Genomic DNA, 16,485 nt, shown 5'->3' with positions numbered 1-16,485 from the left:
TATTTAACAGTTATCCGCACTTTTCTGTGATCACTTTAAAAAAATTCAATGGGGTTTTCTGCAAACTTTAGATGAGGAGATATAGTTTCATTTCTTGAAGTAGCATTTAGATTGTTAAATGATTTTGACAGTTATCGGTGCGGAAATCTGATTGTATGATAATTAGTACTACTATTGTTTTTTTTTGGGGGGGGGAGGGAACCACTGTATATTATTTTTTTATTTATTTAGATAATACGGGGGTCCTTTTATAAACACGTAATACTACTGTGCGACCCGTGATTAGAATAAACGCAAAAAGGGGGTTGACAAGACCTTAGGACATCTACCTCCAGAACATGAACTACATTGTATGCCATTAAATTTCATCATCTCTTCATCTATTCAGTGTTTCAGAAAGTAGTCTCATATATTTTGTTTTAGCCATTCAAGCCTACAGGCCTAAGGTAAGAAATAAAAACAGTCAAGCTATTGCTTTGCACATCATGAAATTAGGTCTAAAACAAGAGAATATAGGTTGGGTGCGTATCCAGGATATTAAGAACACCCTGATATCTCTATGTTTGGTGTTCCGTATACAGGTAGCTCACAATACCACAGTGTATAGGGGCCTATACTTTTGTTATATAATATACATCTATGCTCTCAAGTATTTTGTGTAGAGTAAATTGGTGTTCTGTGAATGTAATACAGAGTCGCATGGTGGTGATCGTTATTTGCTACGTTGAACGTTCATACCAAAGCTGTGAAAATATTGACTTCAAGTTAAAGGACAAGTTCACCTTCATAAACATAAAGATTGAGAGAATGCAACAATATTAGTAGAACACATCAGTGAAAGTTTGAGGAAAATTGGACAATCGATGCAAAAGTTATGAATTTTTAAAATGTTTGTGTTGGAACCGCTGGATGAGGAGACTACTACAGCTTGTGAGTCATATGCGTACAACAGTATAAAGAAAATGTAAAGAAAATTCAACATATTTTCACTTTTTTTCGCATAATAAAAGAGCACTTGACCTGCCTCTTTCTAAAGGCAGGGGGAATAATATTACCCATAACATTTGTCGGTAACAAGTCGGGGGAATGTGTACTTTTTACAAAAGATGAAATTTTGTGAAATTCTCTTTACATTTTCCTTATATTGTTGTACGCATGTGACATCTAAGTTATTCACACACTGTGCTAGCAGTAGTCTTCTCATCCAGCGGTTACTGCACAAAAACTTCAAAAAGTCATAACTTTTGAACGGATTGTTCGATTTTCCTCAAACTTTCAATGATGTGTTCTACTAATATTGCTACATTCTCTCAATCCTTATGTTTATGAAGGTGAACTTGTCCTTTAAAGAGAGACTGGGATCTTAAAGGGGTGATATAGTATTGACGCGTATGAGGATTGGGCTTGTAACTTTTTGCGAGGTACCTTGAAACCACTTATGAAATAGTACAGAGCATGCCATTCTAAGAGGAATTCAAACTTTGTTTGATGAAAATCGGGTTTGGAATGGTTGAGACATTCAAACCAAAGTAAAACAAAGCGATCAGATAGGATTACTCTGTCTTGGATGTGTCAGCGACTTCAAAATCAATTTTCATCAAATAAACTTTGAATTCCTCTTGGAACTCCTGCCTCTTTCACATTTTATTAGAGGTTTCTCATGATCTCAACAAAAAAAAAAAATAATAGATAGAAACCTGAAGTTAGGTCTCAACCAAAACTATACAATCCCTTTAACCTGCGTTGAAGTGTTTGTCAACATATCGCTAATACGTTCCTTTAATTTGGCAGGTAACACATTGTTTGTTCATTGCAGCTCGTTGGGTTGGAACTTTCTACAAAATCTACCATTCTGAAATGGAAACAAAGGCTTGAAATAGAAATTGAAATAGAAAGCAACGGAACTGTCTCCCATCTTCTCACGTTTGGTTACAAACCAAGTTGCATACAATAACTCTGAATAGAGTAGTAATTAATAGCTGCACATTAGCTTTCTATAGCTTGTCAATGAATGACTTCAGCGTCGCTCGAGGCACGCCACCTGGAGGTCATATGCTGACAATGATTGAGTTGTGACTACCTACGGAGCCCATCATCATACCGCTTCTCATTATCATTCGCATGTACAGTATCGGAGCAGTCCGCAGTACCATTGTTGAAAACTATTATGTATAATAATGCTGTTGTGACTCAAAAGAATGTTGGAGAAAACAAAAGTGAACCCCTAGGTCAGGGGTGAGCGGTCAGGTACTCGGAGTATCCGCCATAAATTTGAAACCCTCTTATGATAGTCCTTCTGATAGTCAGTAGTTTCTTCTACCACCATCGCTATCACTACTATTACTGACAGCACCATAGTAAATCTTCTACGTGATACTGCTGGTGAAAATCGCACACCCACTTATCACCACTTTTTCTACCTTTACTGCTGTTACTACTACTCTTATTGCTATGTATATACTTATACTTGCTACCATGACTATCACAACAACAACAGTTACTATACTACTACTACTACTACTACTACTACTACCACTACTAATACTACCACTACCATTACTACTACTGCTGCTACTACTACTACTACTACGACTACTGCTGCTACTACTATCTACTCTACTACTACTGCTATACTACTACTATACTACTACTACTACTGCTATACTACAATACTATGTATTCATTTACTACTATCATTACGACTACCAAATACTATCATTGCTACTTTTACTACTGTATAATATCTCACTATACTCCTTCTTCTGCTGTTACTACTACGTACTTCTCCTCCTCGTGCTGCTAATGTTATTACTGTTATTTCTGCTCGTATCACTGGTACTTTGTATTTCTATCTATTTTCCATAGGGAATCCACATAACAAGAATACACAAACGAAAATCAACATTTTGATAATGGAAATTCAAATTGCCAATCGGTTGCGATAAAAACAACTCTACGCAAAAAAAAAAAAAAAAAAAAAATCATTTATTTAAAGAGAAACCCAGAACACGGTGCTCTAAAGAGATAGTAACCAGCGCTGGCTGCCGGGTGGAGACGACGTCTATGTCGTAATCTGGTATCGTTGGTTTGAAATGCATACAGTAAAAACAACCATACAACCCCCGCCCCCCCCCCCCCCAAAAAAAAAGAGGAATGTATAGTGAAGGTCCACTAGGAAGAGAACAGCCAAAATTGTCTCTTTTATTTGTTTAAAAAAACAACCAGACGAGATCAAAAGAAGAAAGTAAATGAACCGAGTCCAAACGAATGAATATACAGTAAAGAAGTCAAAGACAGAGTTTATTTGAATTAGATGCTGAATTCGACAATATATTATTGTGTCATTTTCGCACTTACACCCACTTTGTTGTCCCTATGTGTTTGCCGTGGTATTAAATTATGTAGTCCTCACTAGAAACAAGGGAAGTCTGTATGACACTTTGATCTCACAAGAAGAAATAATGAAATACTTAGAGACAAATGAAAATGTTCTGCTGACTACTCATTTCATAGCATTTTTCTTCTGCTCATGCCCTCACAAATAAAAAAAAAATGGAAAATCAACCTTGTCCGATACCAAAGGGAAGTGCACCACATCATTCCGGGCGTGTGCGATATTACTGTCATAACATAACAGACGCGAGCGTTATCATCTGAAACGTACATTGTCATCTGAAACGTATTTATCAATGATTTATTACACATTTGAATATCGCTGCACCCAGTAATAACATGCAGTCGTGAATGATTTTCAGGCCTGCCTCAGTTTAATGAACGGCTTAACTAGTGGCACTTCGTTGCAGCGATCGAGAGAGCTTTCTTGTGTGGAGAAGGCGATACATACCTCCTCCGTCACAGTCTTCACGCCAGTCATCACTATTTCATAAACACAGGATCAAACTTTCAACTTAACGATTGTGGGAGTTGACGCAGATCATGTCTAAGGAACTATTTTTCAACATGCTTCTCCTAATGCACCTGCTAAAGCAGACAGGTAGGCTGCTATTTTTTATCATTCATTTCCTTGCCATGCTGTCAAAGTCGCGATGTTTTATTTCACCCGTTTGCTTTGGGTTGCTTTTTGTGTCAACTTCTGATTATAGTTTCGTGTTTGTTTCTGTTTCGCATTTTGTATGATCAAAAGTTATTGCTACAGGGAGGTGTGACGATGGATGTCCGCTCAAATCCATGCGAGGTCTTACAATATTATTGTATCGATCAAGCGCGCCGGAACACTTTTTTTTTTTTGGAGGGGGGGGATCTCGACGGGGCACATTATGTGACTGTGTGAAATCCTCGGCGAGGAAGCGAAGCGACCGAGCGGGGGTACCACGGTAGGGACTTTTTGTACAAACAGAGTACAAAAGTCGCGTTTATAGAGCATTCAAAAACAAAATTCTAGGAAATTTACACATAGTGGAAAAATGTTAATGCAAAGGACTATGATTGTAACATACGAGGCTACATTTATGTGTCGGTGTGAGATCCTCGGCGAGGGAGCGAAGCGACCGAGCGGGGGGGGGGGGGGGGGGGTGTGGGAGGGGGATACACGGTAGGGACTTTTTTGTAAAAACAATACATAAGTCGCGTTTATTGAACATTTAAAAGCAAATTTCTAGGAAATTAAACACAGTGAAAAAAAAATTGTGCGAGGACTATGATGATATAATACAGGAGTACGTTTATGTGACGATGTAAGATCCTCGGCGAGGGGAGATACACCCCTCCCACGGTAATGACTTGTTGTAAAAACAGAGTACAAAAGACGCGTTTATAGAGCATTTAAAAACAAAATTTCTAATGAATTAAACATGGCGAAAAAAATATTAGTGTGAAGGACTACGATTATAACATACTGGGGTACATTATGTGACGGTGTGAGATTCTCGGCTATGGAGCGAAGCGACCGAGCGGGGGAGGGTGTGGGAGGGCTTATCACGGTAGGGACTTTTTGTAAAACACAGAGTGTAAAAGTCGCGTTTACAGAACATTTTAATTCAAATTTCTAGGAAATAAAACGTATAGCGTAGTAAAACAAAAATCACTGCGATCTTGCAAAAATTTTATGTAGAAGGATGTTTTGTGATGCAACAGACCTACACAATCATATGCATTAAAAGTGATACCTTGAACATTTTCTATATTACTATGTCACTGCTCCCAAAGGTAAACAGAACCTTTAAGTCCAACCCAAAAAATAATCTGTTCTCTCCCTCTCTCTCTCCCTTTCTCTCTCTCTCACTCTCTCTCTCTCTCTCTCTCTCTTTCTCACATTGTATTGGTCGGTAAAGTCTGATACGCTTCCTCTAATGTTGGACATGCATCATTTCAATTTGCAGCATTGAATTGTTTTATAGTATTTGACACGTGTTGAGAAGCTGGCATTATAGTGCCGGTATGTCCAAATGAAAATTTCTTACTGAGAGAAGAGTAATTAGTGACATTATTTTCAATTTTGGTTTATTTTATGGACGCAGGTGGTGTGTGTCCTGATGAATGGGAAAGCATAGGCACAGGATGCTACAAGTTTGGTTCCAGTTCCTACGTGGATTATGATGCAGCAGTGACAGCCTGTAGTGCCATAGGGGGTTACCCATGGGTGATCAACGACAACGAGGAGCGATCAGCGGTACTATCGTCAGATTACGTTGCAACCGGTAAGCAGATGCATGAATCCATCTGGATTGGCTGTACAGACAGAGAGGTGGAAGGAACCTTCAAGTGTGCGGATGGATCGCAATTTCAAGGAGCTGACGGTAAGAAGAATGCATGTCGTAGGATTTAGGATAGGCCAGCTTATATCGTATAATCAATAGCACACTTCTTAAAAAGATATTAGGGTTACCTTCATAGTGTGTCTTAATTTACCCATATTATTGCCAAAAAGTTCTAAATGTGAAAATGTGTCATTTAAGTTTTTATTGCATAATGAAAAAAAAAAATATCTGTGAGTGGTATAAAATACAGTGATTAACTGGAATGGAGCTTTAACAATTTGCAGGTGTCATAAATGATACTCATAAAGTGAATTACGTGTGATTTGAGGAAAAGGTACGATTCGATTTAAGTATGATGCATTGACAAGATCAATCATTCTCTTTTTGTCTTTTTATTACGAAAATGTTACATTTTATGCGAAGTCTTGGGATGAGTTAAAGTGAACCTCAAACTTTTCTGTTTGGATTTCCCTTACATTCAGATAGCATGTCACTTGTTATTTTTTTGTTAAAGTTTTATTCATGATTTAATGCTTTAACGTGCACTGCACACAGGCAATTTTCTTTTTCTTTTTTTTTAGCTGCTTTTAGATATTTTTATAACTTACACCAGATGTTGTGCGCACATGTTCGTAAAGACTTCCCTACTATTGATTACGATAATGATCTGCGTTTACGATGTCTTTCTTATTTGTGTGATCTTTTTCTTTGCAATGTTCTTCGTTTGTACAGTCCAATCCTTCTTTGTCCTGCAGATATTTTACAGAATGATGATATTGATACGAAATATTGCATAGCGAATTTTGTTGTTGTTGTTTTTGCTGCTGCTGCTGTTGTTGATGATGTGTTTCGAAACGCTTTGAAGTTCAAGATATATCAAGAAAACAATTTGAAGTGAAAAGGAATGCATCAGTCCAGAACAAATCTGACTTGGTCTTTATCGACTGTCTTCTGTGGGTATATGAAACAGTGCAACGGACAGTTAAGTGAAATTTCTACAAACTTTAGAAGATACTACTCAAGAAACTTAAAATCCAAAACATGATCCAGGTTTTCACAAAATACATTTCGAACAGCAGAAATATAAATGAATGCAGTATAATGGAGTATATATTCATGTCTTAGGAAATGGTTATGGTTATTCAAGCGACGTGTAATGGACTGCTCATCTCTGCAGAATTAATGTATAAAGTGTCTTTAGTTATTACTACGCATTATGCGGCTTACGCTTGTCGCAGGTTCATTTACCATCTTTGTTTCGACCATCGTATCCTTATATCCCATATACACCATCTCCATCGAGCTATTTTAGAAACCAAAACTAATGAAAAATAAAATTGACAAAAGCACAGAAAAAAAAAAAACCTTTAAGGGACTAGATGGGGAAGAGGAGTCAGGGAAATCTGGAAGAGAAAGGGGAGGGATAGAGGTATTGAAACCGCATCTGTATCACCCCTAAATGTAATATCAACGCTAAATGTAATACACCTTAACCCTAAATGCAATAACAACCCTAAGATGTAATACATTTTAACGCTAAATGAAATAATTGAGTCAACCCTAAATGTAACACATTTTAACCCTAAATGTAATAACCGAAGACAACCCTAAATGTAATACTTGTCAAACCTAAAATGTAATAACAACCCTAAATGTAATACATGTCAACCCTAAATGTAATACATGTCAACCCTAATTGTAATATAGACCCTAAATGTAATACTTTTTAACCCTAAATGTAATACACCTTAACCCTAAATGTAATACACCTTAACCCTAAATGTAATAACAACCCTAAATGTAATACTTTTTAATGCTAAATATAATAATTGAGTCAACCCTATAAATGTAACACATTTTAACCCTAAATGTAATAACCGAAGACAACCCTAAATTTAATACATGTCAAACCTAAAATGTAATAACAACCCTAAATGTAATACATGTCAACCCTAATTGTAATATAGACCCTAAATGTAATACTTTTTAACCCTAAATGTAATATCGACCCTAAATGTAATACATCTTAACCCTACATGTAATACTGACCCTAAATGTCATACATCTGAACGCTGAATGTAATAACGACCCTAAATGTAAACTGAATACACCTTAACCTTAATGTAATAACAACCCTAAATGTAATACATTTCAACCCTAAATGTAATACATCTTAACGCTGAATGTAATATCAACACTAGATATAATACATCTGAACGCTAAATGTGATAACTATCTTAAACAGAATAATTTTACCGCTAAATGCAATAACAATCATAAATGTAATTCATGTCAACCCTATTAACTATAATACATCTTAGCGCCTTCGACTCTAAATTTAATACACCTCATAGGGAGTGTAAGAAGTGTGTAGAATATCGGGCAAAAGGTCAGGGGTTAGGGGATATGACGCAATCTTGTGTAGCACCAACTGAAACATAGACTTGTATAATTTTGCGTATACATGCATATATATGTAACTTTATTATTGTATCATTTGATGACAATCATTTCCAAGTTGTGTGTATACGATTGTGATAATAACCTAATTCATATATACAGTGTTGTGTTCTGTTGGATAAAGGAGAATGAAATAAAAATGAAATTAAATGAAATTTAAGAGCAGCAATAGTTGCTTGGATTTTTTTTTTACCTAGGTGAAAATCACATTTCTAGTTTCTTTGTTTGCTGCAAAGTTAATTAAGTCCATGTGACATATTTTTTTTAATCTGTCACCTTTATAATATAATCACACAAAAATTTTGTTCAGTCTTCGCTCAGTCTCGCAAAGAACTTTTTGCATTTTTGCCCATTTTTTTTCTTTTTCAACAAAAGTGTAAATAATCATGAACACTGAATGAAGATTGGAATACAAAATATTTATGTAATTGTAATACCCGGGTAAACAACACAAACAAAGCTAAGCAACTATTGCTGCTCTTAAATGCTATAGAAGGTTGCGTCCTGCATATCCCCTACCCCCTAACCTTTTGCGGTCTGTGTTGGTTACAGTCTCTCAATGTATATGAGGTGCATTGAATTTAGGTTCGTAATAACATTAAGTGTTTAAATGTATTACATTTAATAGGGTTGACATGAATTACATTTAGAATTGTTATTACATTTAGCGTTAAAATGTATTATATTTAGGGTTGTTATTACCTTTAGCGGTAAGATGTATCACATTTAGGGTCGATATTACGTTTAGGGTTGAAATGTATTGCATTTACGGTTGTTATTACTTTTAGGGTTAAGGCGCGTTACATTTAAGGTCGTTATTACATTTAGCGTTAAGATGTATTACATTAAGGGTCGATATTACATTTAGGGTTAAAAAGTATTACATGTAGGCTCGCTATTACGTTTAGTGTTGACATGTATTACATATAGGGTTGACACATTTTATATTCATAGGTTGTCTCTGGTTATTACATTTAGGGTCGATATTACATTTAGCGTTGATTTTACATTTAGGGGTGATACATCATCAACTTCTCCCCTTGAAAGAAGAAACATGTATCATGATTTTCCATCTGACATTCTCGGGAGGCCCATGCAGAAAAGACCTCCGCTAGTAGCATTCATTTGGGGACAGGGAAGACAGGGACAAAAGCTGGTATCTCACTGAGCGGCGAACGTTTGCGAACGTAACGAATTTGAGATTCGCCAACTTTTCTGACGAATGTTTGCGAAAATCAAACTTTGCTTCTGCCATTAGCGACAGTTAGCGACTTTTAGCGATGTTTAGCGACAATTAGCAACACTTCAGCGAATGTTTGCGAAAGTGTTTGCGAAACACAGGTGGCGACTATTAGCGAATGTTAGCAAATGTTAGCGACAATTTTGCAAATGTTAGCGACAATTTTGCAAATGTTAGCGACAGTTTTGCAAATATTAGCAACTGTTTGCAAATCCTTTGCGACAATTTTACGAATGTTCTTGGACCTAGAAAAGTACCAGACGATTATGTGTAGTCAGACCCATAAAACGAACGTAAAACCTTCCCCTGAATTCAGATCTCTTCACTGCAAAAAGTCCGGTGTTAAATATGAAACACCGAGCTGGTGTTAAATTTCCGGTACTCGTTCTTGGTGTTAGATTAACACCTCCGGGTGTCATTTCAAAATTTAAAATTGTTTTTTGAATACTTGTAGTTTCTTAGTAACTGCACTTCTTGTTAATTTTGAACTTCAACAAGACGATAAAGAATTTTCCGACAAAGTACTTGATTTTTGAAAAAAAAAATGTGTAAACACATTTACACCACAGTAACACCAGTTGGTGTGGTCCCCTATTGAAGCTGGACGGGTGTTATACCATTGAAATTAACACCACCAATATCAAATCAACACCATGCGGTGTCATTATTGAATTAACTCTAGCGCAGTGTCAAAAATATCACGAGCCACAGTGTCAAATCAACACCACGAAGTGCCAGACGAACACTTTTTAACACCGTCACAATACATTTTCAACACCTGTGGGTGTGGTCCTCTATTGAAGTTTGATCGGTGTTAGATTTAACATCCATGGAGTTAAATCTAACACCGATGTTTTTACAGTGTTGTGACAACCGTTCAAGATGGATTTCCAATATATGGAAATAAATTTCTGCCAAGAAGAGGCTCAACGTGTTGCTATCCTTGAAGAGCTGCTTTGTCAGGCTGCTGCTACAGCTATTGTGCAGCATAAGAGAAAGAAAATAAAGAAAAACAAGAAAGGAAGAAGAAAAGAAAGAGAGTCAGAGAGCGGTTGTTGCAGAGGATAGACTTTGGTCAATATGAAAAGCTTTTGCAGCAATTACAATCGTGATGGAGATGTCAAGAGCTTCAAGAACTTTCTTAAGCTGGTATCTCACTGAGCGGCGAACGTTTGCGAACGTAGCGAATTTGAGATTCGCCAACTTTTCTGACGAATGTTTGCGAAAAATCAAAGTTCGCTTCTGCCATTAGCGACAGTTAGCGACTTTTAGCGATGTTTAGCGACAATTAGCAACACTTTAGCGAATGTTTGCGAAAGTATTTGCGAACACAGGTGGCGACTATTAGAGAATGTTAGCAAATGTTAGCGACAATTTTGCAAATGTTAGCGACAATTTTGCAAATGTTAGCGACAGTTTTGCAAATATTAGCAACTGTTTGCAAATCCTTTGCGACAATTTTGCGAATGTTCTTGGACCTAGAAAAGTACCAGGCGATTGTGTATAGTAAGACCCATAAAACGACATAAAACCTTCCACTGAATTCAGATCTCTTGTGACAACCGTTCAAGATGGATTTCCAGGATATGGAAATAAATTTCTGCCAAGAAGAGGCTCAAGGTGTTGCTATCCTTGAAGAGCTGCTTTGTCTGGCTGCTTCTACAGCTATGTGCGATGTGCAGCATAAGAGAAATAAAATAAAGAAAAACAAGAAAGGAAGAAGAAAAGAAAGAGAGTCAGAGAATGCTTGTTGCAGAAGACAGACTTTAGTCAATATGAAAAGCTTCTGAAGCAATTACAATCATGATGGAGATGTCAAGAGCTTCAAGAACTTTCTTAGAGTGGAACCTTGTCTGTTTCAGAAGCTTTTATATAGGAACCATGTTCGCTAGCAGTGGCGAATCATTTAAAAATGTTAGCGACACCGTATTACGACCGTTTGCGAATTCTTACGAGTGTTTTGCGAATGTTTGCGAATGTTTGCAACTGTTAGCGAAAATACAAATTCGCAAAGGTTCGCAAAGAAATTTTGAACATGTTCAAAATTTCTTTGCGACAAGAAAAACTGTTTGCGACAATAAAAACCGTTTGCGAACTTTCTTGCGAATGTTAACGAACCTTTTGCAACCGTTTACGAACCCTGGCGAATTCCCAAATTCGCTACGTTCGCAAACGTTCGCCGCTCAGTGAGATACCCCCTTTAGAGTGGAACCTTGTCTGTTTCAGAAGCTTTTATATAGGAACCATATGGTTACTTGTTCGCTAGCAGTGGCGAATCAAATAAAAATGTTAGCGACACCACATTACGACCGTTTGCGAATTCTTACGAGTGTTTTGCGAATGTTTGCAACTGTTAGCGAAAATACAAATTCGCAAAGGTTCGCGAAGAAAAACTGTTTGCGACAATAAAAACCGTTTGCGAACCTTCTTGCGACTGTTAACGAACCTTTTGCAACCCTTTACGAACCCTGGCGAAATCCCAAATTCGCTACGTTCGCAAACGTTCGCCGCTCAGTGAGATACCCTCTTTTGGGACTGATGAGAGAAAAGCTGAAAGTTGGGGTTGTTATGTATAGACCTGCTATGGTATTGTACTTTTTTAATCTATTAAGAATATCGAATGAAGAAGTAACCATTGAAAAGAGATGGAGAATGAAAATATAGAGTTAAATATGATAGATTAAAACAGAGTAAAAATATGGTAGCACGCAAAGATATTTTGGGAACATTCCAATCTGGAAGTGAGTACAGATTTGTGTTTTTTTTTTTTTTTCATCTTGGGTTTTCCTCCATTTTATATGACTTCCCAACAGAGACCTGGTTTTATCTGTGGCTTCACATAGCTGGAGAAAATATTACGGGGAAAAAAGATGTTTGTTTTTTTTCTACGTCCCTCCATTTTCTTTCTCTTTTTTTTTTTTTTTTGGAGGGGGGGGGGGAGAGGTACGACCGTGAGTGCGAGCTGCGAGAAGACATGTGATTTAGAATTTCCCACTATAGTTGCTAATATTTGTAATCAGAATATAGATATACACTCTAAAAACATCCGGGTCAGAACTGACCGGGAACTGGGTCTGTTGGGGTCACACACCGTTCCGCGTCAAAATGACTGGGAATTTGGTCACGAAGATCCGGAATGGGGTCACCCTGACCCAATTCATGACTCTGGATGGGGTCATATCTGACCCCATTCCTTGTCATTTTCTGACCCGGAACGGTGTGTGACCGCAACGTACCCAGTTCCGGGTCAGTTCTGACCAAGATTTTTTTTTAGAGTGTATAACAAGCATAGACAAAGTCATACTCAATATATTTTGAGACGGACAACAGAGGGACACAGTCTGCAACAAAACAATTTTCAACTGACTGCGAAACTTGTCAACCGGTACAAACGTTGTCTACAATGTTAAATGAAAAAGTATAACACATTGTTGTTGTTTTTTTTCTTCTCTTTTCTTTTGTCCTCTTTATCCTATAACCCGGTGCAGATGGAGAGTTTTTTGCATGCCAGGTCATATGGTCGGTCATGATCATGGTTTCGTAAGAGATAGAGAAGCAGGAAGTTTATACAGCACACTATTTGGAGAGCAGCATTGCTTTCGCAGCTTTTTAAAAAAGAATACATAGACTAGGTTCTATAGTAGTTCTAAAAGCACACTGAAGATATCGAATCCGGTGTGTCTGAGCCATCACCGTTTTGGGGTTACACTGAAAGGAAATTGTTCGAGATAAGACCTTTTTTATCGGGGATGTTTCGGGAAAGGAAAAATCTCAGTGTTAAACAAACTCAATTACAGAGAACTGATAAAACAAGTCAAATGAATATTACGAAAGTAAAAATGTAACAGGTATACAAAAAGGTGAAATGCAGTTAACACATGATAACGCGCGCGCGCGCGCGCGCGTGTGTGTGTGTGTGTGTGTTTCCTGTGCTCTCTGTAGCTGTGATTTTAGTATGATGATAATCCTTGTTTATTCGTAATTCTCTCATTGACAGTTAGTTGGAATGGAGGATGGAGCCAAGACACAAGTCGAAATTGCATTACCATGTCTCCTGCTCTCCCTTTGAATGCTCCAGGTAACATCGAGTGTACGCCTGCCTTTATGTTCGTTCACCTACGCTCTCTGTGAAAGTAAGTGCAGAAATGACGAGTTGTCATTGGTTCATGTAGCACACAAAAAGACTTTGCAAATAGATTCACACCTTCCTCTTGAGTCCTGAAACTACAAGACACACAGCAAAGTTATAGCAGTGATAAATTATGATGATACTACAATCAATGATCATAATCATCACAATGATGATAACGATCACGTAACCCTGCTTGAAAGAACACAGTGTCTCACAATGTTTAACAGAGTTTCAGAATGTATCGTGATTGGTATAAGGAATACAAATGTTTTCAAATCTATTTCAAATCACAATGACCAAGTATGATGACATGGGAGCTAGCTTCCCCATAAGAATGCATGAGTGGGGGCTCAAGGAAGCAGGACAAAAGTATATAAGGCATGCGTAAATTCTACACAGGTGAACTTGCAAGCGGTATTGTAATGGAATAACATTGCTTCATGTTCAGAAATACACTGTAATATGGGACCCATCAACTGAGTCCCTACTCGTGCATCATTATGGCGAAGCACATCTGTGTTCAGTGTATTTTTTTTTTGGGGGGGGGGGTCAGAGTTTTGGTTTCGTTGGACAAGGACCACACTTGATTGAACAAATAAAAACTTGGAGCTGTCGAAAGTATGAGAATCGCGTGAACTTTTCCGTATATCGCGACCAAAGTCAAACGTGGCACCCAATCCGAAACCTGTCATCAGAGGGTATAGAGACGTGGTAAATTGTTTGTTTGTTTGTTTGTTTATTTGTTTGTTTGTTTGTTTGTTGTTTGTTCAACGGGGGGCGATGGAGACGGTCACTCCGCCAAGATTTGCACCGGGGACTTGGAAGGCGGAAAAAAAAAATGAAAAATTGCGTGTATACTGAATGCATGTGCATGAAGCGGGTCTCCTTTTCAACCTTTCATCAAGTAAGATTATATTTTGTTTTCCAATATTTCACTCACAGTGTGCACCAGATCGTTGAATTATAGTTCAAAAATTGCAGAATCTCTCTTGCACCTCCCTCCCTGTTCCCCTTTACCTAGCCTTGGTACACTTTTAAGATTGATAAAAACATTTTGAATAATTTTGACTGTGCACAAGACTTATCATTTATATTCAAAAGTTCCCTCATGAATGGGGAATATCAGTTTTTAATCGAGCCTTTCCTCGTTCAGTTCCCCCATATGATTTTTTAAAATAATTTCCCACATTTGCGTATACGAGATATCTCACTTTCAACTTTAAAAAGGCAAAAGCTATACCTCGTACAGGTAGGGTGGGGATAGCACTCTCCCACGCCTTCTCCCTGCTCGCCCCCCCCCCCCCCCCCCCCCGAACGCTCAGAACGAATTGTTATGATCCCAGTCTTCGTCAGTAATTGGTGTTTGCAGTTATGCTTCCTTGGTTTGAGGATACTTCTCCAAAAGCACAACTGTTACAGATAGCTCATCGATTTCTTACACATTTTTTCATATTCAGTGTCCAAAGTATTTGCATTTGCATTTGTTTGTTTGTTTGTCTGTTTGTATGTTTGTTGTTTCTTTGCTTGCTTGCCTTTTATCGGTTTGAGCCATCGGTCGTACTTCAATAATCATCAAAACTGAAAAAAATGAACATATATATATATAACTTCTCTCTAGAAACCAACAGGTGAAAAGTAGTAAAAATTTACAGGATTTATTCTCCTCCCGATTTGCTTGAACCATAATGGAGTTGTCCATATGAAGAGTGACATGCTTCTCTTTATCACATTGTTATTGTCATCTTAAGTATTTCAAAATAATGTGAAAATGTAATGTTTACTTTTCATGTGTTCCACAAAAATAATTCAATTCCTAGTGATTAAAAACGAATCAAGAAAGATTCATACGCTCTTCACAAAACGAAAATGTCCATAAAATTATTCAAAATAACCAAACAACAATTCTTTCTTCAATGCATTTTCAACCCCCCTCCAAAGCTGCAACGCTTCATCCAACCCGAATGAGATCCAGTCTTTATTCGTTGGTGAAGGACGAGTTTGGAGTACCAGTGAAGGATAAATGCTTGCGAGGAAGCGTGATGGCGACCATTACTGTGAAGAGCAGGATTCAGTGCGCAGGAGAATGTTTGAAGAATTCCGAATGTTCATCTTTCAACTATAAAGCGGATGTATGCGAGCTGAACAGCGGTACGAAAGACGATGCGCCTGGAAATTTTGAGGTTGATCCAGGATGTAGCTACTACGAGCCTGTGTCTCACAAGGACGAATTGTAGCTGTGACTAATTCGTCGCTGACATTGACGTCTGTCCGATGAGATATGCTGTATTCATCTTTAGAAGATTTAAATTTTGAATCGTGCCCTGACTTTGTTTTCTTTTTCATTCTTGAGAGGAAATCTGCAAATGATATCAGACTGGTGGACTGTAACCTGCGAGGGTGATGCGATTCTATCTGCACTTTAACAAGGTTTGGTTTTTTTATGCCTCCGCCACGAAGTGGTGCCGGAGGCATTATGTTTTCGGGTTGTCCGTCCTTCCGTCCTTCCGTCCGTCCTTCCGTCCGTCCGTAATGAATTTTGTGTACAGCGTAACTAAAAAACCTTTTGAGGTATCCTAATGAAACTTGGCATGTATGTGTATTAGGGGGTGAAGTTGTGCCTATCAACTTTTGGGTGCACATGCTCAAGGTCAAACGTCAAAAGGTCAAGGTCAAATGCTTTAAATTTCACTATTTCCCCCATATCTATGCAATACCTGCAGATATTTTCTTGAAACTCAGTGTATACATGTATTACCCAATTAAGATTCTCTGATGAGAGTTTGGGGTCATACGGTCAAAAGGTAAAAGGTCAAAAGGTCAAGTGAAATGTTAAAATTTCACCTTTTTCTCTGTATCTTGGAAATTGTTCAAGGTATCTTCATGGAACATATGCATGTACTGACTGGCAGTGGTTATCTAGGGAATTTGGGGTTCAT

General features: G+C 37.7%; 1 protein-coding gene across 1 annotated transcript in view; it reads left to right on the top strand.

Moving 5' to 3' along the window:
- LOC139734076 (uncharacterized) overlaps positions 1-16,485 on the top strand; it is a 59,967-nt gene that overhangs the window by 27,782 nt on the left and 15,700 nt on the right. The window contains exon 4 of the mRNA XM_071644889.1: positions 5,478-5,756. Coding sequence (XP_071500990.1) covers positions 5,478-5,756 — 279 coding nt within the window. The remainder of the gene's footprint in view (positions 1-5,477; positions 5,757-16,485) is intronic.

Source organism: Diadema antillarum, unplaced genomic scaffold (genome assembly GCF_040938485.1).
Source record: "Diadema antillarum isolate AM-2024a unplaced genomic scaffold, OU_Dant_1.0 seq00000508_RagTag, whole genome shotgun sequence".
Classification (NCBI taxonomy): Eukaryota; Metazoa; Echinodermata; class Echinoidea; order Diadematoida; family Diadematidae; genus Diadema; species Diadema antillarum.
Note: the sequence above shows the minus strand (reverse complement) of the source record. Positions and strands in the feature narration are given on the sequence as shown.